The 26,187-nt window shown below is 33.4% G+C and overlaps 1 protein-coding gene across 1 annotated transcript; it reads right to left on the bottom strand.

The window, feature by feature from the left end:
- Positions 1-906: 906 nt before the first annotated feature.
- Positions 907-24,651, bottom strand: LOC134250760 (protein draper-like). The gene is made up of 14 exons (XM_062733113.1): positions 24,539-24,651; positions 20,108-20,208; positions 18,699-18,803; positions 18,060-18,166; positions 17,093-17,227; positions 14,925-15,059; positions 13,105-13,236; positions 12,703-12,843; positions 7,108-7,206; positions 6,865-6,993; positions 6,561-6,653; positions 3,900-4,044; positions 1,791-1,867; positions 907-1,679 (listed from the first exon to the last, which is right to left on the bottom strand). The coding sequence occupies exons 1-14, from the start codon at positions 24,617-24,619 to the stop codon at positions 1,168-1,170; spliced, it is 1,992 nt and encodes a 663-aa protein (XP_062589097.1). The 5' UTR covers positions 24,620-24,651; the 3' UTR covers positions 907-1,167.
- Positions 24,652-26,187: the final 1,536 nt, after the last annotated feature.

Here is a 26,187-nt window from a genome sequence, read left to right as displayed (position 1 = left end):
GTGTCACGGTTTAGACGTTGGTACGATGAAGATTCTTCATTTTTCAACCGTGAAAAGCTGAGTAAATGTTAGACTTTCAAGCTCTTCACCGGTAAATGGTAAAGTCTCTATATAATCGACAAAAATATTCTCGTATGGGACCTAAAATAACATATGTATTATATTAAAATAATTTAATTTTAGTTGTAACACGTCATTTAATTGGTTAAACGGTTTTATCTATTTGTATAATATAACTTGCCTACGTCACAATGAGTTACGTCAAAAATGTATTACTCCGCTTGACGTTAACTTTTAAAATATGCGATATTTGAAGCCTTTTTCCGAAGGAAAAAATGGAAAAATTGTCTCATTGTCTACATTGAAATTAAATTATAAGGAATGAAGCTGATTTCAACTTATGCTATACAATATTACATAACCTGGGGCAGTTTATACTTTTTTATAAACCGCTTCGCGGTTTATAAAGCGTAAACTGCCACAAGTTATGTTATATCGTATAACATAAGTTGAAATAAGCTTCATTTCTTAAATCTTTATATATCCAATGGTAAATTGGTAAATCCGAGATAAAATTACAAATAGTAAAAATACTTATTTCTATATAAATTTTTTGGTTCATCGATAGGCGTGTTAATGAATCACATGCGGGGCGGGTCAAATGGAGACAGAAGGCACGTTAATTTGCGGAATCAAGAGCATGTAAATATAATGAATAATTGTCAGATTTTTTTTTATTTCATGTCGACAAGCCAATCGATTGATCACATCATGAAACAAAGGTTTCACCAGATATTGCTCTACAATGAAAATCTTTTATTAAGTGCCATTTTTTAGTACAAATGAAAGTATTTTCCATAAGCTCTTCTTATAGTTTAATGACCCTTGAAATGAAATAAATCTAACTGGATTTAACGAATGTTTACTCAGAAAAAGGCAAATCTGTAAACCTTGTACAATATCATTTCTTTTTTTCCTCATTTTAATAGGTATAAATTCAAATGAGGTGATGAACCTAAGTCAAAGATTCAAGTTCAGTAGTGAACCATTAGTTGTTTGTTCAAATAAATATTTATTTCAAAGCTTCCTTCTATTAAATAGTTCCAAAATCAAAAAAAAATATTTCAATGGGAATGTCCATTTATTTTAACATAATTATATCTATCTTCAGCTCTTGTTCTCTGTTATCTGGTTGCTGTATATTTGATCTTGATTGTTAGTATGATCATAAACACAATCTGAAGGTACATGATGTACTCCGGCTGTATCATATTCGTTATCGTCTACAAGCGCCGGCATAGCATGAGAATATGTCTTGTCTCTGCTGTTTGCGCCGTTGGAACTATTTTGTTGGGCGTGAGAATATGTTTCGTCTATGTTGTTTGGGTCATTGGAACTATTTTGTTGGGCGTGAGAATATGTTTCGTCTATGTTGTTTGGGCCATTGGAACTATTTTGTTGGGCGTGCGAATATGTTTCGTCTATGTTGTTTGGGCCATTGGAACTATTTCTCTCTAGATGATCATACATATCTCCAAGATTTTTAGAATAGATTTCGTTTTCCTTATTTCTGGAATCCCTCGCAGAAACGTCGTATCCGTAATTGTTGACATCGTCTTGATTTAGAATATTCATTTCTAACTGGCTTTCCTCTTGTGGTCTTTGATCTGACCCTTGGCCTACAATTTAATTATTTTATTATGTCAAGGTACGGTTTCAATGTAAAACTTACCCCGTCTTTCTTTTAAAATCAAAGTGACGTCAAAAATTTAAACTGTATTTTAAAATACCTGTGACATTGTCCAATACAGGTTTTCCATAAACTTGATTGTGGGCACTCTTGTTGTCTTTCTTTTTTGTATTGATGCTTGATTTAAAAAAAAAAGGAAAACAGAAACATTGTTGCATCACATGTATCACTTATAAAAGCTTTAATATGAATAAGAGACAATCATTATGATATAAACTAAGCCTCTTAATTTAAAGAAATATTGTTAAAAAACAACGACCTTATCAGCAAATACAATTTATCATTGATTCAAATGATGAATGACGTTTTTCATTTTTCCCGTAATTTCCTAAACATTACAAGGAACACAAACGACGGGGGTGACCAGTAGGCAGGGGATGCTCATTCCTCCACGGCACCTGATCCCACATCTGATGTTTTGGAGGTCTGTGTTTGCCCCGCCTCTATTTTGTATTGTTTTATGGAATTTTGGTCTTAAATACTGTTCGTTATCTCCATATACAAGGGCTTTTCGGAAATCATTAAGACATTGTGTATAATTTTCTTTCTGGTGAACGTCTTTCAGTGAAAATTTGAATATATGTTTGGCAAACGCTAGGACCTTATAAGAGCAAGTTTTTTTTAATTTGTTCTTTTCATTTGTGTATAAATGTGTAAATGGTAGTGGTACCCTATGTAGTCACGAAATCTGATATTGAAAATATGTGACACCAACGTTTAAACTCGTGCATGTCACATGTGCCTATTGTAAGAAGGACTAATTCAATTTACGGATATAGATTTTTAATATTACTTTGACTTCTTTTTGTGCAACTTTGTCAGAATTTCTATTCGAAATACTGAGATCAATAACAATAAGTGAAGCGTAGTAAAGAAAGGTAATAATTTTATACCTAGGCGGAGCATGGATCATACCTAAGATTTTGTGATGCGCTGTTGAGAATTAACTCAAGACTGAGCTCAGCGTCCTGTTAAAACAATTTATATTTAAAACATTTATAACCATGAGAAAAGCATTCTATTGGTGTTTTCTCATTGCTATATATATTTCTTTCACAAATAATTCAACTAGAGTAAAATCAACAGCTCCAGACGACCATCAATAACTAAGGACGAAATAGCGTTGTCTCGTGTGCCCTAATTCGGTACTGTATTATACAACAGTCAACATTATACATATATCAAATGGCTTCGAGGGTGACATACCAGAATATTTGCCCCGAGGTGACAGGAAAGCATTGAAGTGTTATTTCACCCGATACCGAAGTTGACATAACTGTTTCCGGCGTGTGACAGAACTTTTTTTTTTGGTGTGATTCAGCAATTTTCATAGTTCATAGCGAAACTTATTACGTTTGTGACATAATAGGAAAACTTAACTAAAAATTTTATTTATCTTTAAATGACAGATTTATCCTCGGTGGAAACAGTACTCATAATTTTTCTAAAGAGTCGCTAAAGAAAAGAGATTTTAGGAATTTTATATGTGACAACATAGATATACGAGTAAACGCTTTCAGATCGTTCTACATACGAAAAACATCTCCGGCGGACGTAAAGTGGCGTAGTAGTGCTGTTCCGATCAATAAGCATACACATTTTTATAATGTCACTGGAACTTATCAATTCCGATAAATAAGAATTTTTTGATCATTTGTTTTATTCGTTCTTGATTTAATGTTGACGAATTTTCATGAATTTACCACTGTCCTTTATGGAGTAAATATGAACGTCTCAATTATTTCCGTACATCCCTTGTATTTCATCAATAGACTTGGTCAAAATACCTTTGTTTTACGGTTTCGAGTATGTTTTGAATTAATGTGATTTTAGAAGTCATTCCAATGTATCAGGTAATTCAAATTTAAATTTTCTACAGATTCCCTTATTTAAACAGTAAGACAAAGATTTCACAAGCAGGAAAAATGTTAGAATGCTTACTCCTCAATGGCACATAATTCCTTCTTTTATTCTAAATATGCTCATTTCTGCTTTGTTCACAATTTATATTAGTTTGATTGGATCATGAATATCTTTCGTTATCTTAAACAAAATTTACAAAAATAGGCAGTATTTATTTTTTTTAATAAAAATAAACATTTTTCTCAGATTCGAAAAAAATGCTTGTCGTATTGAAACGTTTTCTTACCCGCCTTTCCTACGCCATAACACAGCAATCACGACTACAGCTGTTAATACCAGAACCGAGATAACAGTAACTGTGACAACCACTGATGATGATACTCCAGACTTAAGTCGGTCAGCTACCTGTTTTGTGTCCATTGACAAAATTTCTGTAATGTAAAGAAATTTTTTTAAAAAAATTAAAAAATTAAAATCAATTTAGAAATAAAAAGATATATTATCTTTTCTCAAAATTTTAATACAAATATTTTGTAAAAATTCCTAATGTTGTATATAAAAGCTTTAATATTCAATGAGACAATAAAATGACGCCATCAGAGAGGACCTCTTTGAAGACATGCATATGCAAACATATAATCAAGAAATTAAAGTTTTATACAATAAAAAATGAGGATCATATTCGAGAAGATTATATGTTTAGATTATATATATAAGATTAAAAGATTATATAAACCCAAACTTTATAATATTATTATGACCAGTAGAAAAATCTGGTGCGACATCCCTGGATCCCAGTGGATGTTACTTTTGTGTGCAATTTGAAACAAAAATGTTGCGCTAAAAACTATTACTGTTTTGATTACAGTCAGGCAACGATCAAAGGAGTTCATTCGAACGCATCTATATAAATATAGCATAGATGTCAGTATTTTATTAGATTTTGTGTTTGAATTTGACGAACTGAATACCCATCCTTTTTTAATTATAAGTGTGCATATAACAGAAAGTAGCATAATTCAATCTCTTTGAAATTAAAAAAAAATATAAACACAACCCTCCATAATTGTTTTAATAGATGTTTAAAAAATATTTTTAGACACATTGATGATGTTTCTTTACAAAGTGATTAAGTTTTGCTGTATTGATGCGGTGGTTTTCGTGGGATTGAAATCAAAGGAACATTCAAATATTCGTGGATTATACTCTCCTATTTTGTGAGGGTTTTTTTCTTAATATACCCCACCCAACCCTAGCCCACCCCTGCTTAAAAAGCGGGAGGGTGTAAAGTGATCCTTCTACTTCCGTCCTTCAGTCCGTCTGTTATGCTTTGGGGTACCTATCTCTTAGCCGGAACTTCTCTTTCAACACTAAATATTTAAACTAAACGTGTGCGTACGTGAGGTCACAATGAGGCTACAGCTACAGCGACGTTAGTAAAAGTATAACAGGATATGGATATCATGAACAGTATTCAATATCAAAGTCCATAAAACAATACAAAATTTGAGCAAAGCAAACAAGGACCTCCGAAACATCAGAGGTGTGATCAAGTGCTATGGAGGAGTGAACATCCCCTGCTGACCGGTCAAACCCAAAGTGTGCTCCTTGTCATGATCGGGAAATAACGGGAAAATCCGTTGTCAATTCAGTGTATAAAAATTGACTAAGAATATGTATGAAAAACGTCAGCTAGCACATTGTATTTGATGACAAGTCATTGTAGCGGCCATAAAATTTATAAAATGATGACTTTAACGAGACTGTTGATAATCTTGTTTCATCAACTTGCTTGTTAATAATTTACTTCGTTTTAGAAATTGCTCATAGTAGAGCATGCTCTCGCGTATTGAATCAACTGAGATATAGAGACTCCGTATGCAGGTGATGAAGGTATATTGCTGCATAAGGGAAGTTGACGATAAAAAAGTTAAAGTCATCGCGTTTATCATATAGCTTTGTTGCTAGATTACCATTATATAATCAAAAGAGCCCCACCCTAAAACCAAAACCCCTGACCTTGGAGCCATGAAAGTCATAATTCTTGTAGAGGTACCCTTCCTTATCACAACTACACATGTAGTTAGTTCGTTTGATACCCAGGATCAGAGAAGAAGATTTGAAAGGAAATAATGCATTTTCACGATATGATCTATATAGCCAATTCCTGGCACCAGAGCCCCTGATCCAGAGGCCATGAATTTCATAATTTCGGTAAAGGACTAAATGCTTATTACAATCATGCCAACTGTTTTACTGCTTGATATCCAAGAGTAAAGAGTCGCCAGCGTGGCGCAGTGGTTAGAGCGTCTGTTATAGAGTCGCGAAGTAAGGAGTCAATCCTTACGTCGCGGGTTCGAATCCCACTGCGGGACGTGGAGACCGGTCCCTCGGATGAGACCGTATAAACCGAGGCCCCGTGTCGCAGTAGGTTCTGGCACGAAAAAGATCCCTCACTGCTCAATGGCCCTGAGTGCCGAGCATAGGACAATATTTGTAGCCCTCCACCGGCAAGTGATGACGTCTCCATATGAGTGAAAAATTCTCGAGAGGGACGTTAAACAACATACAATCAATCAACAATCCAAGAGTAAAGATTAAGATTTTTAAATATTGCATCAATGTTGGTGGTTTTTGTCCCACAAATAGGGCCCCGGGGGAGGGGGGAGGTGCAGGGACCACGAAATTCACAATTTTTGTTCCCCTTCACCAATAACTCCAAGGAATCTCATCAAGATAAGTGCAAAATAGAAAATGCGGACCTCGAGAAACATGACCTCATGAAACATATATGCTTGTAGGTCATGATAATGACATGAAACATATGTTGTTGAGATCTGTTTTCAGCTGTTTAAAATTTCTACTTAACTTCCCTTCTTAAAATTAACTTTTACTCTCTCTCTCTCTCTCTCAATATATTTTCAACTAATTTAAGCATAATACGTACCTTGACAGCTGTTTCCTGAGTAGCCCCTGAGACATTTGCATTTGCCTGTTGAAATGCAAAGGGTCTGGAACCTTTTTTTCGTGCAGCAAATATCTACAATTAGTTTTCCTTGGTTGAGAATAATTAAACAATCTCTCTCACATATACACGCACACACCCTCACCATTACACATACATACATTAAACATACATAATAAACATTCATACACACCCTCTCTCACACACACAAACAAAGTTTGCCTCCGATGCATTTATTATAAAAAATCAGTATTCAAAATACAAAATATCGAAACGCAAACCTTACCTGAGAGAGTCTTTATTAAAGTGTTACTGCTGTAATTGACGGTTAGCTTGCTGCAGTCTTCTTTTAATTGAGAGCAGCTTACATTTTTAAGTGGGATGCAATTGCTTGTATAATCAGCAAAGCAAATATCTAAAACCAAATACATGTTCTAATGTAAATCTTTTCATTGAATGTAAACTGTACTGGTGTTTCAACATATATCAATAAATGTATATTTTGAAGCATAATTTTAGGTGCAATCACCTGCAAGTAGACAGGTTCCATTCACCGAATCGCAGATTTCCGTGTCACTGCACTTGCAATTTTTCAAGCATCCTTCACCATACTTAGAAGTATGACACCCTATAATGTATTTATAAAAATGAAAAAGGTGAGAATAGCGAAAAATGATTGATCTTCAACAAAATCTACAATTATTACAAGTACAAATCTTAAAAGAGTTTAAACGCAACCGCCAGAATTTCCATAGCAGTGATCTGATAGGTATGTCGAGCATTCTTTGTACATGTTGATCAATCAACCCTATGAGCCCTGTCTTTGCGTCAAATTGACGCAACATTCCACAATTAAATCAAGTATAAAGCAAGGGCCAAACAATTAGCATAATATAATTGGAAAAATCCGAACCAATGCAAACAAAATCATTAACATTTTTAACGTCCAAAGAAAGTTCAAGATGCTCGTGGAAAAACAACTTATCTTTGTAGCCTGTTTTGTAAAATTTTGATCGTACTCACAGCATACTACTTATCTGTATTTAAGCTTCCTGGATTAATCATTTATTCTATTCAGAGCATACGCTTGAGTAACGGAAACACTTCGGGAGACAGTACAGAGTAACACTATTTGCAAATGATAGCAGAATAACATAAGGAAATAAGAAACGTTTACGATGGAAGAGATGATGTCATCTTGTTTGTCAGTCAATTTAGATGTTAGTTTGTCATAATTATCGATAGTCATAAAAATTCAAATACGAAACGTTTGAAAAATTTGTGTTTATTCGGACATTGGTCGATTTGAAGGCATCGACGATGTATAATTACTTATAATTAATATATATTTATAGACGTAATATTAATTATACCATAGGGTCTGACACATGTACCGATATTTCATATTTGGATATATATGTATTACAAAAATTAGAAAACAACGTTAAGGTGGCCTTATAACAAAAAATTTCAATTGTCAACTTTCCTTAATTACTTATGCAGCAATATCATCTGCATAAGGTATTTAAAATTTCAACATGCCTAATAATTAACAAAGTTCTATGATTAACATGATGTCCTTAATTTTCAATCATCAACTTCCATTTCTTACCGGTTTATAGCAATATACCCTTTTCCACTATAATATTAGAATTACATAGCTGATTCTATTTGCATTGTTTTGTTTTGACAAGCAAAAAGATAAGAAACAAGTTCTAATAACTAATAGTTATTCTCCTTATTTGCATTAGCATGTTGTGCGAACAAAGAAGGTATGGTTTTAGCTTTATTATTATTAAAAATGTAATGACATCAAAAAGTTTTGAAACTGGCTTAAATATTAGTTAAATAAATGACTCTGATAAATTAGGAAAGAATATGGCATGAAGGATTACCATTCTGCAAATATGACGTCATTAATGTGAAGCATTTCTCTATTATCAACAGAAAAAGCCTCGAAATGGCACATTTCAAGGGTGATTTTTCCTTTAGGAAAGAGTGTCCACAGCAGTCGCCCACGTTAATTTTTTGAAATTTTGTGCAAAATTCAGTAACAAATCACATATCTCAAGATCTTTGTGGGCGATGCCTGTGGACAATGTTATCTGAAAGAAAATTCCATTGAAAATTGGTGTCTTCTGCAACTTTTTAAGAAAATACGGGAAAATGCAAATGTTTATGATGTCATAATTAGCATTTAAAACACATGTGAGAAAAATGACTTGTATAAATTTTCTGCATTGAATTTCAATTATTTATATATACATTTGTGGTATCTCTCCATTATATAAACATACAGAGAGAAAATATCTTCAATTCTGTATGAAGTTTGTCAGAGGTCAGAGGTCAATACGTGACCTAATCACAAGGCGTAATAATATCTACCGGTCTATAAATTATAAAATGGCTTGCTCTACTTGCTTTTCATGTATAAAAATGAACAAAATAAGCAACTTAAATGATAATTATTTTATTTACAATGTAAACAAGAATTAATTACAGCTTTTTTTGGCTATCGATTCAATGCAACCTGTGCATAGAGAGGAAACTAGTGTTTGTTTACATTTTTCGTCTTTTGTCCGCTGCGCAGTCTCTAACGTTCATCCTTATTTTTGGGGAAGACCTTTGGTTAAATTTTCATGATAAACTATTAATTTATCTTTAGATTCTACTCACGGTAAATGTGTAAATCTGTTGGAAAATATCATTGCAATAATGCCATGAACAGCTGCCAAAAACCTCGGCGTTTTCGTAGTTCAATGTAAGGCTGTCGCCAGTGTCTCTGTGTTTATCAGTGTTTTACGATAAGTATGCCTTTAGTTACTGAAATCGTAGAATGTTTTGATCAAATTGCAAATTAACTGGCTCGGACAAGTGTCTCAATCCATCGGATCTATCCATCCCTTAAGCCTTTCCGGCGACCGAAATTCCTCCAGTTTTTGTCATCAAACTTCGGACGTGTCTCTTGTGTCTTTTCAGCATCGATTATCAATTTTTACGAATAAAAATATTCCCGGACAACAATGTGTTCACTAACAATGATCACAAGTAGCCTTTCACAAAATATTTCCTTCGAAATAGATTCCTTAGCCTAATGAATTTTCGAAGCGTAACCGCCATGCAAGCCGATTTACACTTTGCGTCATTTTCAAAATCTACGACGGACGGTTAGTGCAATAATTTAAATTTAAAAATATTCAATTATTTGTCTCAAATGTATATATAAGTAATAAATAACAAGTTTATAAACTTCAATGGGAATTGAAGTGGGTCGGTACGTGATCAAATCTTCTGAGAAGGCCTTCGGCCTTCACAGGATTTGATCACGTGACCGACCCACTTCAATTCCCATTGAAGTTTATAAACTTGTTATTTATTTCTTAAAAAATGCATGAGTTTTCAACTTTTACACCAGTTTCATTTTTTTAGAAAATCGCAGGGAAAAATTTGTATGGAAACCATACCTTCTTCTTTAAAACGAGGCCAAATAATGTTTGTGCTGAAACAAGAGTATCAATAGACTTGTTTATAGTCATCATTTATCAAAGTCAAAATGAATTTTTCTACCAACAATGCTGACTGACATTTTCGATTCAAATTGTTTGACTGATAATTATTCACTCACTGAATTCTCTTCAGACTTTCCGTTTGACCGATATAGATCATGACATGAAGCACACAACGAGTGTAACCGGTGCTACACAGAGGATGCTTTCTTTTCAATGACACTGGATCCCACCTCTTTTTTTTTTTTTTAAAGACTTTTCTTTCTTCAAGATATGGTTGTTTCGAAGGACTTTTGAGCTTCACAAATGATTTTAACTCCTGATGAATTCATATTTTTTAATTAGTGATGTTCAGTTCTTTTAATAAGTATTTGCATAAAATACTCAGGTCTTAGAAAAAAGCACACTTTTTGAAAAATAAACAACAATTTCAAAATAATAAGCCAAAAGTTTGGACTTGTAAACATGCACTTAGCAATCTACACGTAAGTGGATATGTGAAGAAATTCTTCATTGGCAAAACTAATGACGTTTTGCACAGATTTCCGGAGAAAATCCCCTGCTACACCTACACGTACATGTTGGTTTGCTGAATCTCACTACTTCTATTTTGTTCGATGGTTGTTTAACGTCCTTCTCGACAGTTTTTACTCAAATGGAGACGCCACCATTTGCCGATGAAGAGCTGCAAATTTTTTGCCCTGTACTCGGCTATTGAGCAGGGAGGGATCTTTTTCGTGCCTACACCTACTACTCTGTTTATGCAGTGTAACCCAAACACTGGTCTTCACTTCCAAAAATGGGTTTCCCGCAACGAAAAGATAGATTCTTCATTCCGCGACTCTAGTGCAGACACTTTATCCACTGGGTCACGCATCTAACACTGAATTTGATGTATAAAAAATGCTTGAATTTTTGATTGTCAATATCTATATGGTTTTTTAAACCAAGTGTTCTATTAATCTATTGAAATTGCCCTGGGTACCAATTGCGTCTGGTACAAACAGACCTTTTTTATATTCACATGAAGCAAAATTTGTTCAAAATCTTATACGTGAAAAGAGGAAAACACTTGCGGTCTTCAACTCAAAATTTAGATACATCGTATTGTTAATTAACAATTATTATTTCGCTCGAAACCAATACGATATATCCTAGTGACCTTCAAATAAAACATTACACTGATATCAGACACATCTTGGTATTTAACTAAAAAAAAGGTGCTAACGGTATTCTAACAATAAAACTTTCTGTTAAAAGTGATAACCTATAACTTTACAATCGTCAAATTCCCTTATTTATGCAGCAATATATACCTACATCCTCTGCATGTCTCTCCGTTATTTCGATACACAAGAGAGCATATGCTCCACGTAAGAAAAAATTCTAAAACGAGGACGAGGTTGTTTATTGACAAACAAGCTGATGAAAGATTGATTTATTGATTACTATTAACCTCCCTCTCGAGAATTTTTCACTCATATGGAGACGCCACCACTTGACGGTGGAGAGCTAAATTTTGTCCTATACTCGACACTCAAGGCCATTGGACAGAGAGGGATCTTTTTCGTGCCAGCATCTACTACGACACGGGACGTCGGTTTATACGGTCTCATCTGAAGGAACGATCTCCACGTCCCACAGTGGGATTCAAACACTTGACGTAAGGATTGGCTCCTTACTCCGCGAATTTATAGCAGACGTTCTAAAACATTGCGCCACGCGGGCGACAGATGATGAAAGAAGAATATAAGCGGTCTCGTTTAAAGTCATCATTTCGCGAGTTTAATGGTCGAAACAATGACTTTGTCAGCTAAGTCCTTTATTTGTAATTTTCCGATCATGGCGAAAATCACACGGTGGTGTGACCGACGGCAGGGGATGCTCATTCTCCCACGGCACATGATCCCACCTGTGATGTTTTAGATGTCTGTGTTTGCACTGCTCCAAATTTTGTGTTGTTAATGAACTTCTGAGTTTCAGAAGTGTTCATTATCACCATGTATAATTCGAAAATATACCAAAACAAGGCATGAGAATAATAATAGGAAATATTAGAAACACATTAGATCTTAAGTACAATTTTTAGCGTTTGTTTTATATTTTCATTAGATATTTTTATTTTCAATCTTAGGTACCATTCATAGTCAATAAAATATATATTACATACAATTTAGTTAGGACTTGCTATTTAGAAATAGTTTGGTTTATTTAATTTCCTAAATGTACCAGCTTTGGCTTAGCTAGCACTAACCCTTACGCTAACCCTAACCCTAACAGTTTCACCTTAACCCTAACCTTAGGAGTAAAACCTAGGACACCGGGATAGCCCTAACCATATCCCTAGGTGCCTAGTAACCCTTACCCTAACCTTTGGATAAACTACTAGTAGTAAAATGAAACCCCTGGAATGAAAACTTTGAAAATGACGAAAAAGTTTTGTACTGGTGTGTTTGCCTTCTTGAAACTAACTTAGGCCTACTTGACAGTGATACAATAAGTCATCGGTAAATTCAATGTGGTACGTAACAAAATGTTAACGGCCTTATATTTTTTTTATTTTTTTTGCGTATCTCATAATCGGATCTGAGACAGTCCAGATTTTTTGCAGTACTCACTTTTTTCACACTGGTCTCCCGTCCACCCTGGTTTACAATTACAACTACCAGTGACTGGGTTACAGGTTACAGAATTCTGTTGAATACATCGACATGATTCTGAACAATTTGTCCCAAAGGTAAACGATTCCGTGCTGCAATCTAGAGTGAGAAATTTGTTTCAAGGCATAAACCTCTAAATACAAACTATTTTAGCATGATTTTTACATAAAAAGTATCATTATTTTATTCACAAAATGTGTATTACAATTTAATTTAAAATGTGCATTGAAATTGTTTGTGATCCACGAATTTAAAATGAGGTTCTTTTAACTTGAGAGCTACTGATGGGAAAAACCTCCTCGTAATCGAAATTAAAAGGATTTTAAAACAATTCTAGCATTTGTGTATCAATATTATTACTGAGGCTACAATCCCTTCCTGATTTTCCGGGAGGACATCTGCATTCTCCTGTTGTCTTGCTACACTCCTGATTTTCATATTCACAGTTACATACACCACTGCAGTTATTGCCAAAAGATCCTCGTGGGCACTCTATCAGAAAAACAAGTTTTTATCGTGGTTGAATTTGTAATATTCAGCAATCCTAATTAAGCTATGCTGAAAAATTACAATCCTAATTAAGCTATGCTGAAAAAATATTCTTGTGATAATTGAGCATTTAAACGAACATATTTTTAAAAAAAAAGTGAACAAAAAAAAAAACAACGAAAGGAAGTTTATTCTTTAACATACTTAACAACTGATTACGCAGCCATAAAGTAATTAAGATACTTGTGGATTTTATGAAATACTCACTTACAACCATAATGTGTGCTATTTAATATCATGTGAACAACTTGATGAGTAATAATTAATTTACACCGTGAACGTAGGTCATGAAACAAAACAAATTTATTTTACATTACGTTATTTAAAATGAGATTCATTTTTAAAATTCACAACTGATCATAATTTTCTATCAGCTTCAATTTCAGGGACTTCGACCCTCAGCCAGGAAGGACAACTCTTTAATTTATAAGAAGAAGGTATGGTTTTAGCTTTATTGTGCCCTAAAAATGTAATGACATCAAAAAGTTTTGAAACTGGCTTAAATATTAGTTAAATAAATGACTCTGATAAATCAGGAAAGAATAAGGCATGAAGGTTTACCATTCTGCAAATATAACGTCATTAATTTGAAGCATTTCTCTATTTTCAACAGAAAAAAGCCTCGAAATGGCACATTTCAAGGGTGATTTTCCTTTAGAAAACAGTGTCCACAGCCGTCGCCCACGTTAATATTTTGATATTTTGTGCAAAGTTCAATAACAAATCACATAGCTCAAGATCTTTGTGGGCGATGCCTGTGGACAATGTCATCTGAAAGAAAATTCCATTGAAAATTAATGTCTTCTGCAACTTTTTGAGAAAATACGGGAAAATGCTCATGTTTATGATGTCATAATTAGCATTTAAAACACATGTTGAAAAAATGACTTGTATGAATTTTCTGCATTGAATTTCAATTATTTAAAAATCATGAGTTTTCAACTTTTACACCAGTATCATTTTTTAGAAAATCACAGGGCAAAATTTGTATGAAAACCATACCTTCTTCTTTAATTCAAAAAGTCTTTAAATGAAGCTTGGAAATTTAATATTTTAATGCAACAATTTTCATTATATGCCTCTCAACGTGCTTCAAGGTTCTTTGCAAAGCTTCATAAATCACTTCTAATTTCATATCATGTTAATAAACATTGGTAACTAAAATGCTTTTACGGGATAAAAATTTCTACTTTTAATTAAACCTTTCTAAGAAGTTCAAAGAACTTTATATGTCATTATTCGCCGCGTCTCCCTTGCTATCGTTGATGTGATATATCACAAGGTTTACAGATTTTCAAGATTTTATTTCTTAAAATTTCTGATTATTCAAATATATAGAAGTAACAGTGGATATCTAATTTTATATCAACAAAATACGTTCAATGACGACACAATGTCATGTGACCGCTATTTTGGAAGCTTTGCTTTTTTTTATTCCGCGTTTTTTATTTGACTTGAGATACTACTGTTTGATTACCTCAGTATATCTATTAACTGTGCTTATAATGAGGATTATTATATGTCATAGATATTTCAAGGTCGATTTGAAGAGTAGAAGATTACTTGTGTGATTTTCTCCATTGTATTATTTGTAAAATATACCTGAAAATGAAGACGGCAGTTCGACATACCTACTTCACATCTCTCTCCCGTCCAGCCTACAACAGACGTACAGTTACATTCCCCGGTCACGTGATTACAGGCGGCGCCATTGTCACAAGAACAATTCCATTGACAGTCCATTCCATACGTACCAGACACACATTCTGAAATAATTCATCCCATTAATGAAAGTTCAATCTACTTCCTATCTCATAAAAAAAGTAATATATAGCCTAAAAGACTTTCTAAATCAACAGCTTTTAAAAAACAAGTTGCTGAAACAAAAATATAAACAGTCTCGTTTAAAGTCTTCCTTCCGTAAGTTCTATAGTCGATACAATGACCTCGTCATCAAATACAATTTACCATTAAGTCAAATGCTGACTGATATTTTTTATCCTTATTGTTAGACCATTATTTACACACTGAATTGATGACCGAGTTTTCCATTATTTCCCAATCCTGACAAGGAGCATATGGCAGATGAACCGGTAGGCAGGGGATGCTCACTCCTTCCTGGTACCCGATCCCAATTCTGATGTTTTGGAGGTCCGTGTTTGCTGTGTATCTACTTTGAAATTTTTATCGGACTTCTGGGCTTGAATACTGTTCGTTACCTCTATATATTCCATTTTGTGAGTGAAAAAAAATACGCTGAGGAACAGTACTTTATAAAAGATATACGGACTCCTAAGAAACATCAGAGGTGGGAATCAGGTACTTAGAATACATACTTTATTGGCCGGTGACAACCTCAGTTTGTGAGCTCATGCATTAATATTGTTCATGTAGACAATACATTCCGTCGTTAAACTTAGTTAGGTAAAAAGATTAACCTTTTAATTTGTATGAAGCAGTGCAGACAAAACAAAATCCAGTTTAAGGTTATGTTTGCTAACAAGGTCATCATAACGACCTAGAATTTACGACAAGCCAACTTCGAATGAGATTGTTGAAGTCTAAGAAACATATCAAATTATGTAACAGAAGCCTGTCTCGTTTTAAAAATATACATTTATTGACTGAGTTCGAAGGCAACATGCGTTTTGTCGGACACAAGAACCAAACTGTCTGCCTAATGCCAATAAGCCGTAGGCAAAAAGTTAGGTTCGAGGGTCGACAGAACGCATTTTGCCCGAGAACTTCGTCAATAAATGTTGTGTTATTCCTTTCGTTTTAATCTTTTTGACATACATGTACAGTGTATATATTTTGTACTGTCTTTCGTGATGTAAACACAGATCCGTCACTTTTGAACACCAACGAATAAAAATGAGATTTAGCTCCACCCATTTTGTGATGTAAGCGGTCCAACAGTTCCTCGACCGGACCAATATTTCACTCAGCGGTCAAACATTCTTTTTTTTATGACCGCCCAGCAAAACATTAGAAATGTTAGACTTTTATCGTAAAGATTTGTAGAAGTGCAATCTTTAAAAGGTAGAATTGTCTTTTCATGTAATATAGCATATTTTCTTTACACGTGTTCTTCAGCAACTTTGTAATGAAGTGCAATTTTGACATACACCCCCATTTTCATCTGTTAATAGGCAGACATTGAGCTAAGTGAAGTGACCGTGCTTACTGTGAATGAGGATATCTTTGCGAAGATAGTAGAGAATTTTTCACTCAAAAAGAGACGTCACCATAAATCAACAAATGGCATCGAATTCAGATATTTATTTGTCATTTAGGGGCAATGATTGATTATTTTTTTTGTATGTTGTTAGGGACTCTCGAGAATTTTTGAGACACCGCCACTTGCCAATGGAGAGCTGCAAATTTTTGCCTATAGTCGGTACTTTCGTACCAGCATATACTGCACATACACGGGACCTCATTTAATACGGTCTAATCCGACGGAGACCACACGGAACCTAACTTTATTCAGATTAGACCGTATTAAGTGAGGTCCCGTGTCGCAGTATGTGCTGGTACAAAAGTACCGACTATAGGCAAAAATTTGCAGCTCTCAATCGGCAAGTGGCGGTGTCTCTAAAATTCTCGAGAGGGACGTTAAACAACATACAAAAAATCAATTAATCAATATCCCTAAATGACATGGCTGGCGTTGGCACGACAAAGATCGCGAAGTAAGGAGATGATTCTCAAGCTACTGTTTCGCATACCACTGATCCACGTCCCACAGTCATCTTCACCCTTTTTCATTTTCAAAATGCAAATAAACAATTCTTACCTGTAGAACATCTTGATCCAATCCATCCGGCTTTACACAGACATGTCCCATTTATGTCGCATCTTTCGTACCCGACCTCTTCACAGGAACAATTATTTGTACAGTTTTGTCCCCAATACCCACGCTTACATTGTTCTTCAAAACAATATAAAATTCTAAACAAAGATGTACTTTCTTTTAATACTTCAATTTTTTATATCAAAATTGAAAATTATACAATATAAGACTGATAAGACTGCAAGATCACTAGCTTTTACTGATATAAGTGAAAAAAAAAACATTATTTCCAAGTTTTACAGAATTGTGTAAAGTATTATATTTCATATTCCATTAATATTTCATTGTTATAATAAAATACCAGTGAGACTTATATTGTAAAAAAAATTCAAAACCGAAAATCATTGTAATTATTAGTTTTTTTTTTTTTGTTTTGTTTTCAGTAAGAAACAAGATGTGTTTGTGAAACACTATGCGCCCGGCGGCAACAAAGTTAAAAATCATATTTTAAGAATATAGGTCACAGTAAAGGTCTCAAGGTCATTGATCTTGGTGTCATTTGAAAGAGCTTAATTAGTGCCGTAAGCATACCAAATATGAAGTATCTATCTTTCATTGTTCAAAAGTTATGATGAATGTTCAAAAAAGCTATTTTTAGCATATAGGTCACAGTCTAGGTCACAATGTCATTGACCTTGGTGTCATTTGAAAGAGCTTACTTAGTGAAGTATGCATACAAAATATGAAGTCTCAGCCATTCATGGTTCAAAAGTTATAGCGAAGGTTAAAGTTTGCAGACAAACAGACAGACAGACTGACAGGACAAAAACAATATACGCCTCGGATCTTTCGATCCAGGCGCATAAAAACTTTGATACAACAGTTTACTATAGTCAGCAGTTCAATTAAACTATGATTTAATATGATATTTTCATATGATATTTTGTAAGAGCATAATTAGAAGCCTTACCTTGAACGCAGCAATCTGCAGACTCTTGATAGTATCCGGGACAGCAGCCACGCATCGTTACTGTGATTGTTTCAAAATAAGAAACTTTCTTCGAACATCCATAAGATCTGTATAAGATAATATCTATTTAAGTCTGTTCACAGTTATTTAATTTCTACGTCTATAATAGTTCTATACTTATTTTCCTTAATTCAAGTAGATGATTATAGACTACTAGTATATGTGTACCCTCTGTGAGGTAAACATTCCAAAGCTGAGTCTGATATACATGTATCTATCATTTGGAAGTGTCAGGTTTGCTGAAAAATGATAATTAGCGACAATCCTGCATCATTGAAATATTGACAGTAATTTATTACGTACAAAAAAAATATATTTTTGTTTGTATGACAATTGCTTTTTTCTTCTTCCTTTGTAGATTTAATCTTTACAGTAAAACACGTTAATTTGCAAATGGCAAACAATATTTTAATAAATTGGCGCTGATAGCGAAGAGATTTTAATTTCACATACATTTTAAATATATTGCAAAAGTTAAGGGATTTAACAATTTACATTAAAAACGAAGAAAGTTTTTTTTTTAAAGTGTATTTTACTTTACCTGGAATTCGACTACATGTTTCCTAAAAAAAAGTTTACCTTTGCTTATATTTGCAATTTATTCCCAAAAAGTTCAAAAACCAGCACGTTTTTGTTGATTTATAACATGTGGCTGGAATGTCCTTCATCATTTGCCTTTGTTCTCTTAAAATGAAATAGTGTAAAACTTTTATGCACGACATTTTTAAACAAAGCACTCTTATATATTGTTTATGATGTATATTAGTATGTTATTCCAGTGTTTTTATATGAAAGTTTAAAATCATATATGGCGTATTTTTGATAAGTTCAGACAAACAAATTAAGGTCAAGATCTAGTAAATAAAAGGTGCCTACTGGGTGATAATTTGTAAATTAACAAGTTGAAAAATCATATTTTAAACTGTTAATTTCAATGAAAAATTAAACTGGAAAATTTCTCAATATGAGACAAAGGAAATGTATCCAGAATGCCTACAATCTCTCAAATAATGGTAATTTGTAAGTATATTCTTGCCCTCTTCTTTAGAATGATATAAAATACAATTAAAGTATCGGGATTACTTTTCATATGATTTCAAATTGAATTCCATGAAATACCTCATTTTCTGCCTAATTCTATTACAGCTGTTTCGAAAGTTGAAATTGATTATGACGTTATAAAGGATCATGCACCAAAAAGATAGTAAAATTCATCTCTTAGATCTTGAACTTAATAAGGACTTTCTATTTGTTTATACTTTATATAAAGATAGGACTTTCCTGAACAATATAAGTCAACTGTATTTCTATGCATCCAATATTTAAAACAATAACTTATTTATTTCCGACTAAGAATTTAACTTGAATATCAGAAACAGTTTAAAGTCAATTGAACTATAAAAACGTGGGAATATTTTCATTCAAAATCGGTGAAAAATTTAATTTGAACGTAGATAACAAATATCATGTAAATCTACACCTAATTTCGTATTTTTATGTTTAGCTAAGATACACCATATATAGCTTTAATTTGAACTGTGTGCAAAAACTGTTTATGTTTTGTGTTGATTATGACGTATAATTTAAATAAATTTAATTATATAACTTAATACAGTTGATAATACTAGTAACTACAGTTTCTTCAAATATTTTAGAATATTTACATTTCCAGATACTTTTCTTTAAGATTCTTTGCAATAGTAAGACTGTATGTTTTCTCATGAACAACAATGAGTGAGCATATCTCCATTGTTAGGTCATAATACCGCACTTGATGTCAAAAGTATAGTGCAAACTGATTTGCTTTAAAAATGACAGTTGAATGGCAGAAATTTTGTGGCAACTAGCTCATCAGAAAAATAATGTAAATATAAGAAATGAACTTAATTTTTGCAGATTCATGAGGTTTGTGAACTACAACGCTTCAAAAATTAAATTCATTTCTTTAAAAAAACGTTTTAATACAATTGACCTGTCTTTCTACTCACCGCTCTATCTTCGGGCACTCTAAAGTTGTTGTATTCTGGCAGGTATTGGCTTTACATGTTACACACAATCCAAAACTTATAAGGATAGTCGAAAATAATACCTAAATTATATTTCAATAAAATATGTACATGTACTTCGATATGTTGTATTACGTTTAGTTCAAATAGACCAGTTCAAGGCATCCACAAAGCTCCGAAGCAAACTAAAGAAGAGATGTTTGTGAAACACTTATGCCCCCTCCCCTTTGACATATGTGCAAATAAAATGAATGGAAACTCTAAATAAGTGGAGTTTTGCTTAGTCAATAAAAACGCATTAAAAGTCTTTGATTTTTTTTTTTTACCGTAGTTTCATCTTCATTGGCTTTCGTACTTGATAAATAAGTCTATTAATATAATTTCGAAGGTTTCATCAAATATCAACGTGTCCAAAATTTATTTCACAATAGCACATAAACTAAGTGGTTCATAAAGTTAAAACTTTTACAATATATAATTATGTCATTGATTAACAGATAGATAGTATAACGTAAAAACAAATATTTGAGGGGAAAAAATGAGAAAAATATGTTTTAATCAAAGTACTGAAAGTACTGATAGACGGAGGCTCGGAATAAACATAATTGTTTGTCTCTCGGGAATTTTAAATTCATATTCTGACCCCAACATTTGCCTAAGGGTAGTTGGCCATATCTTTTGAACAGTAGATACCAGGACATTTATACTTCATATATGTATTTTTGTGGAAAGACCTTTCATTGGATACTAACAAACTTGACCTTCGAGATTCCATACTTATGAAAAAACTTTAACCTTGGCCATAACTTTTGAATGGTAAGGGATATATAGCGCTTTCGTACTTCACATATATAATCCTTGTAAGAAGACTCTACATTGGATACCAAGACCCTTTGACCTTGGAGTTTGACCTACTTTTACAGTATAAAGCAAATCTTGACCATAACTTTTAAAGGTTTAGGGTTAGTGCTTTCATACTTTATATATTTAATCCTTATGACAAGACCTTTCATTTTATAGCAAGACATTTGACCTTGGAGTTTGGCCTACTTTAAAAAAAAATTATCCTTTGTCATAACTTTTGAAGGGTTAGGGCTTCATACTTCACTATGTATTCTTTGTGGATAACCCTTTCATTGCATACCAACAATCATGACCTTTTGACCTTTATCTTGGAGATTTCCGTATTTATGGAGTAACTTTAGCCTTAGCCTACTTTCATATTTCAGAACTGTATTTCCAGTAAGAATACCCTACTTTTGGTACCAATATATTAAATTTGCATTTAAGAAAAGTTTAATCTTCGCTATATTACCACACGGGGGGCAACAGTGTTTCACAAACACATATTCTTCATTTATGTTATCATGGTCTAATGTTTAATTATGTAATTTACTGAATTCCTATTTTTCATCAAAAGGACAAACCACTCTAATTGATTGCAATAAACTATATTAATTTCAATTCTTTAGTGACTCATGATAAGAGCTTCCTGAAATGTGAAAAAAACCAAAAAGTACTTTAGTATATCTAACTCTTCAGGACAAAAAGGAGCTGAGATACAAGTATTCAGATACGTATATCAATGCATAAATCCACATACACATTCATCTTTTAATTAACAATTCTGTTGTGTTGGGTATGAACATGAAGAGGATGCAAATATTTCCAACATTATGAAAAATATTAAGCAGAACAAACGCCTGTTTGGATGCAGATCATGAAATGTACTAAGCTCTGCAGGTATTTGTTGTCCAGTGCGCATTAATCCTGACTTCCAAATTCTTACTTGACTGGTGATACCTTTAGAAAACATTTGTATCTAGGTGAAAGTTAACTCCGCAAAATGTGCCATCCCATTGTTTAAGATTTATAAAGTGATTACACCGCCTTTACTAGATATCGCGGATTCAACGATACCCTAATATCTAGTATTGTACGCGATTTTACGGATAATACCCAATTTCGTTGAAAATCCTTCCCGTTTCAGAGGCGGATCCAGCCATATTTGAAAGGGGGGTTCCAGGGTTGTACTGTCCCCATCCCCCCCCCCCACCTATACACACTCTCAAGCAAAGATTCACACACATCTTAGGTTTTGGTAAATAATATCTGTTTACGTCCATTTATATCTTTGAAATGGTACCCCCAGTCCGAATTTTTAAAAAAATTAAAAAACCACTGAGGCCTTAAAATTGAATGGATTTGCAGCATTTCCAAAGAGTACAGAGAATATTCTTTTGGAATTTGAAAAAAAAATGGGGTGGGGCGCGGGTTGGGTTTAAAACAGAGTTGCATGTTTGTTCCTTCAAAAGATATGATTAAAAAACGGTACATATATAGCCAACACAGCCAAAGACTGCAGGAATTTAATATCAAATTAAACCTCGCATGATACATGATATATCATAAATAAGATGTATATATAAAAATAAGTGGAATATTTTCTACCATTCTTTCATAAAAAAAAAAGGAATAGTGAGTGGAAGAAACTTAATTTGTGAGAATCTATCTATTCAATACATAAGTTAGACGTACAAATACATGTATTTTAATTTATTCTCGGAAAACGTTTCATTCTCTCTCTCTCTCTCTCCACTTGACAAAAAAGGGGGCTTCCAACCCCCGGAACCCCCCCCCCCCTTGGATCTGCCAATGAACCGTTTACAAGCATTCGCCCATCCTTGACACTTTTTCAATATCTCTCCAAGGTTTGGGAAATCTAATAAATTCAACTCCTTGCATATTTTTGTGGGTATACTTTGAGTCACTATTGCAGATTCCATGACAACAGTGTTTTATTGCATCCTTTTTTTGCACAAGTTAGCCATAATATTACTTAATTTACACCACAAAGTAAAATTCAAGCCATTTTGGTTATGTAAACATAGAAACATGTTGGTCATTTTGTCCCATCTAAATAGATTGCAAGCTCTTCCGAAATATGTGATAAGGAATTCTAAAAATAGATGCAGCAGAAATTCTGAACCTGTGTTATAAACAGGTAAGCCGCAGCTCTCTGCTGAGTCGGTGACTGAACATTTAAAATATGTCAGTTTCAATTAAACAATGATGCAGATTTCTTCTATCTAGGTAAGGTAGGGTATTAATGTAGGACCTTTGCAAACTAATTAAAAACCCCCAGGCGAGGTGAAAGGTGTGAGATAATTATAGGTCCATGAGAAAAAAAAGAATTATGTATTGTATGTGGAAAATATTGTGACCGAATTAGATTAATTGCATCAAAGATCTGTTTTGGTTTCCCCGACAATTTAAATTCCATGTCAGCGAGAGTTTTTATCAGCCAATGAGTGTGTCTGCAGCGGACTCTAAACATTACTGATCACCTGTCTGTATACAGCGCATATCCGATATCAGACAGGCAGGCCAATCGGAACATCACTCGGCCTTTTCCGTCAAGTCGACTTGAAGACTTTCTCGACTTGACGGAAAAGGCCTAGTGATGTTCGACTTGAAAACTTTCTCGACTTGACGGAAAAGGCCGAGTGATGTTCCGATTGACAGGCAGGCCAGTTTATCAAAGTTTAGCCTGGTTCCATGTCCCTGTTTTGCTTCGTATACTCCTGCCTTGAAAAGGATGAGCCAGGGGACCAGGGTAATCAAAGTTAACGTGATTTGCCGCTAGATGGCGATCGCAAATTCCCTTCCACCGCAGATGAGCGATACCGTCCAATGGAGCGGAAAAATTGCATATTTTTAAAAAATGCTCCAGCTTGATTCTGTAAACCATCATTGCAGAAATAATATATGTTTGTCAATCAAGGGAAAGTTGGACGTGAATGGTCTCTGAGAGTTTGGTATTGAAAGCGTAAAATGTATAAAGACAAAACCCCTAAAAAAAATCCGGCATTTGCAATGTACTTTCAGTTTAACATCATAACATTTGGACAAGATAAACAGGGAAAACAGCGTTTCAGAGGTATCGAAGTCCAACTCGCTCTTCATTGATAAACATTTATTGTTCTGCAATGATGGATTTCACTAAAAGTACGGAATTCACAATGTGTATTATTATTAAAACAAAAATAAATGCATTTTTTAAAATGATTTTTCTCAATAAATATTTTGAAAAGTATTTATTATCAAGAATTTTTTTATCTGTTAATCAATGATATATTTATAAACTGTAAAAGTTTTAACTTTATAAGCCACATAGTTTTATAATTTTAGCTATTGTAAAAATGAATTTTTGGACATGTTGACCTGTGATGAAACCTTAACATAAAAGATGTCCAACAGTTATTTAAATTATATAATTTATCAAGCAATCGTTGCTCCTGTTTACGCAGACAAAAATATGAAATCAAATGTTAAAGTGACCTTCTAAAACTAAAAGATAGAGTGTACGTATTTATAAATGTACCACTTCTCTAAACAATTAAATGTACTTACAAAATTCACAAATTCCATTGTCCAGATCTTATTTGCACTGACTTTAACTGGATTTAATACAAAACTTCCGTGTGTTTTCATATTAAGTGAATCTTTCACAAGCAGGAAGTACACCACAATTGTTTTATCAGAGTACTGTTTAGTTGTAGTAGAATAAAATATATCAGTTGCGAAATTAAAAAAAAAAAAACTTTCTTTTGCAGTCAGACGAACTTATAAATACAAAAGATTGAGAGTCACGAAAAGAATTATTAAAGGAAATAAATTCAATTCAAACAAAAGTAGGTCAGATCGCTTCCTTGCGTGTTTATTGGAGCTCGGAGGAACGGGCTGCTCTATACATTTAAGTTTAAGTGTTGGTATATGGGGATTGGGGTGGGAGAAGTTATTCAAAATTAAAGATTTTCTAAACATTGAAAAGATTGTTAATCAGAATGTTCTTTCCCTTTATAAATTACAAGATACATAATATATTTACTTCCATAAAGTGAATCTGTAAAAATAGATATGTTTTTCATATTTAATATATAAAGTTGTTTATCATTTACTATCGAAAAAACGACAGGTCCCTTTTTTTTGGAACATCGAATTTTACTTCTCGCATAAAAACGTACTATGCACAGTTCGTGTTTTATATTCTAAAATTGAAAATTTAATTTTTTGAAAATAGGTGATGCATGTGTCTACTTTCAATTTATATTTTATGCAGCCAACATTTACTCGAGGAATTGAAGTTTAAAATGGTATCGTTTTTGTTTGACATTTATCCGACAATAAATATTCGCGACTATCGTCTCCATCAATTAGACGCATGCCTTTTCACACGTATCGAAGCGGTTTGATGATCAAAGGTCATTTCCATTGTTTACTTTATATATTTCCCGGGCGACAATTGATGGTTGCATCAATGTTTTCTTGTTAAATTACTTATTTACACTTTTCCAAGGAGAAAAGGGACCGGAACGAGTGAGTGCATAAATTTTGTTAAAGAGGCTAAGACACGGATTTGAAGTAAATATCTCAATTTTTTCCATATAATATCATGACTTATATGTTGCTATATGGCATCTCATGCGAAAATTTATATACAAAAAAAAAGAGCTTATGTTATCTGGAATTATTGAAACTACTGATACTGATATTTGTACAAAATTTTGTGTTACGTGTATTTTAGAATCATGGGAAAGCCCTGATAAAGGTAAAAGTTTAAGCATTGATCCTGTTAATTATTTTTTTCCAAAATGTACTTTTTTAAAGTTTTCTTTCTTAAAGCTTTTTTTTAAAGAATTCATGCATTTTTACCTTATAATCATGAGAGACCCATCCTAAAACCAGAACCCCTGACCCAGGGACCATGAAATTCACAAATTGGGAAGAAGCATCCTTCTTCTTCATAACTATGTACATAGATAATTGGTTTAATATCCAGGAGCAGAGAAGATTTTTTGTTAGAAATTATGCATTTTCACTATATAATCAATAGAGCCCCACCCTAAAACCAGATTCTCTGACCCTGAGGCCATTAAATTCACAATTTGAGAAGAGACAGTCATTCAACATAACTTTGTATTGGTTAGTTTATTTGACACCCAGGGGCAGAAAGGAAGATTTTTAAAGAACTTATGCATTTTTACTTTATAATCAATAGA

This window comes from Saccostrea cucullata, unplaced genomic scaffold (assembly GCF_032062105.1).
Source record: "Saccostrea cucullata isolate Sc308-1 unplaced genomic scaffold, CSIRO_AGI_Scuc_v1 ctg6445, whole genome shotgun sequence".
NCBI classification, from domain to species: domain Eukaryota; kingdom Metazoa; phylum Mollusca; class Bivalvia; order Ostreida; family Ostreidae; genus Saccostrea; species Saccostrea cuccullata.
Note: the sequence above shows the minus strand (reverse complement) of the source record. Positions and strands in the feature narration are given on the sequence as shown.

Coding starts and splice junctions, on each gene's coding strand:
- LOC134250760 (XM_062733113.1), bottom strand. CDS start 24,619: ATGAAAACACACGGAAGTTTTGTATTAAATCCAGTTAAAGTCAGTGCA. Junction 6,994..7,107: donor TGGAACCTGTCTACTTGCAG/GTGATTGCACCT, acceptor ATTTGGTTTTAG/ATATTTGCTTTGCTGATTAT. Junction 4,045..6,560: donor CTCAGGAAACAGCTGTCAAG/GTACGTATTATG, acceptor TTTACATTACAG/AAATTTTGTCAATGGACACA.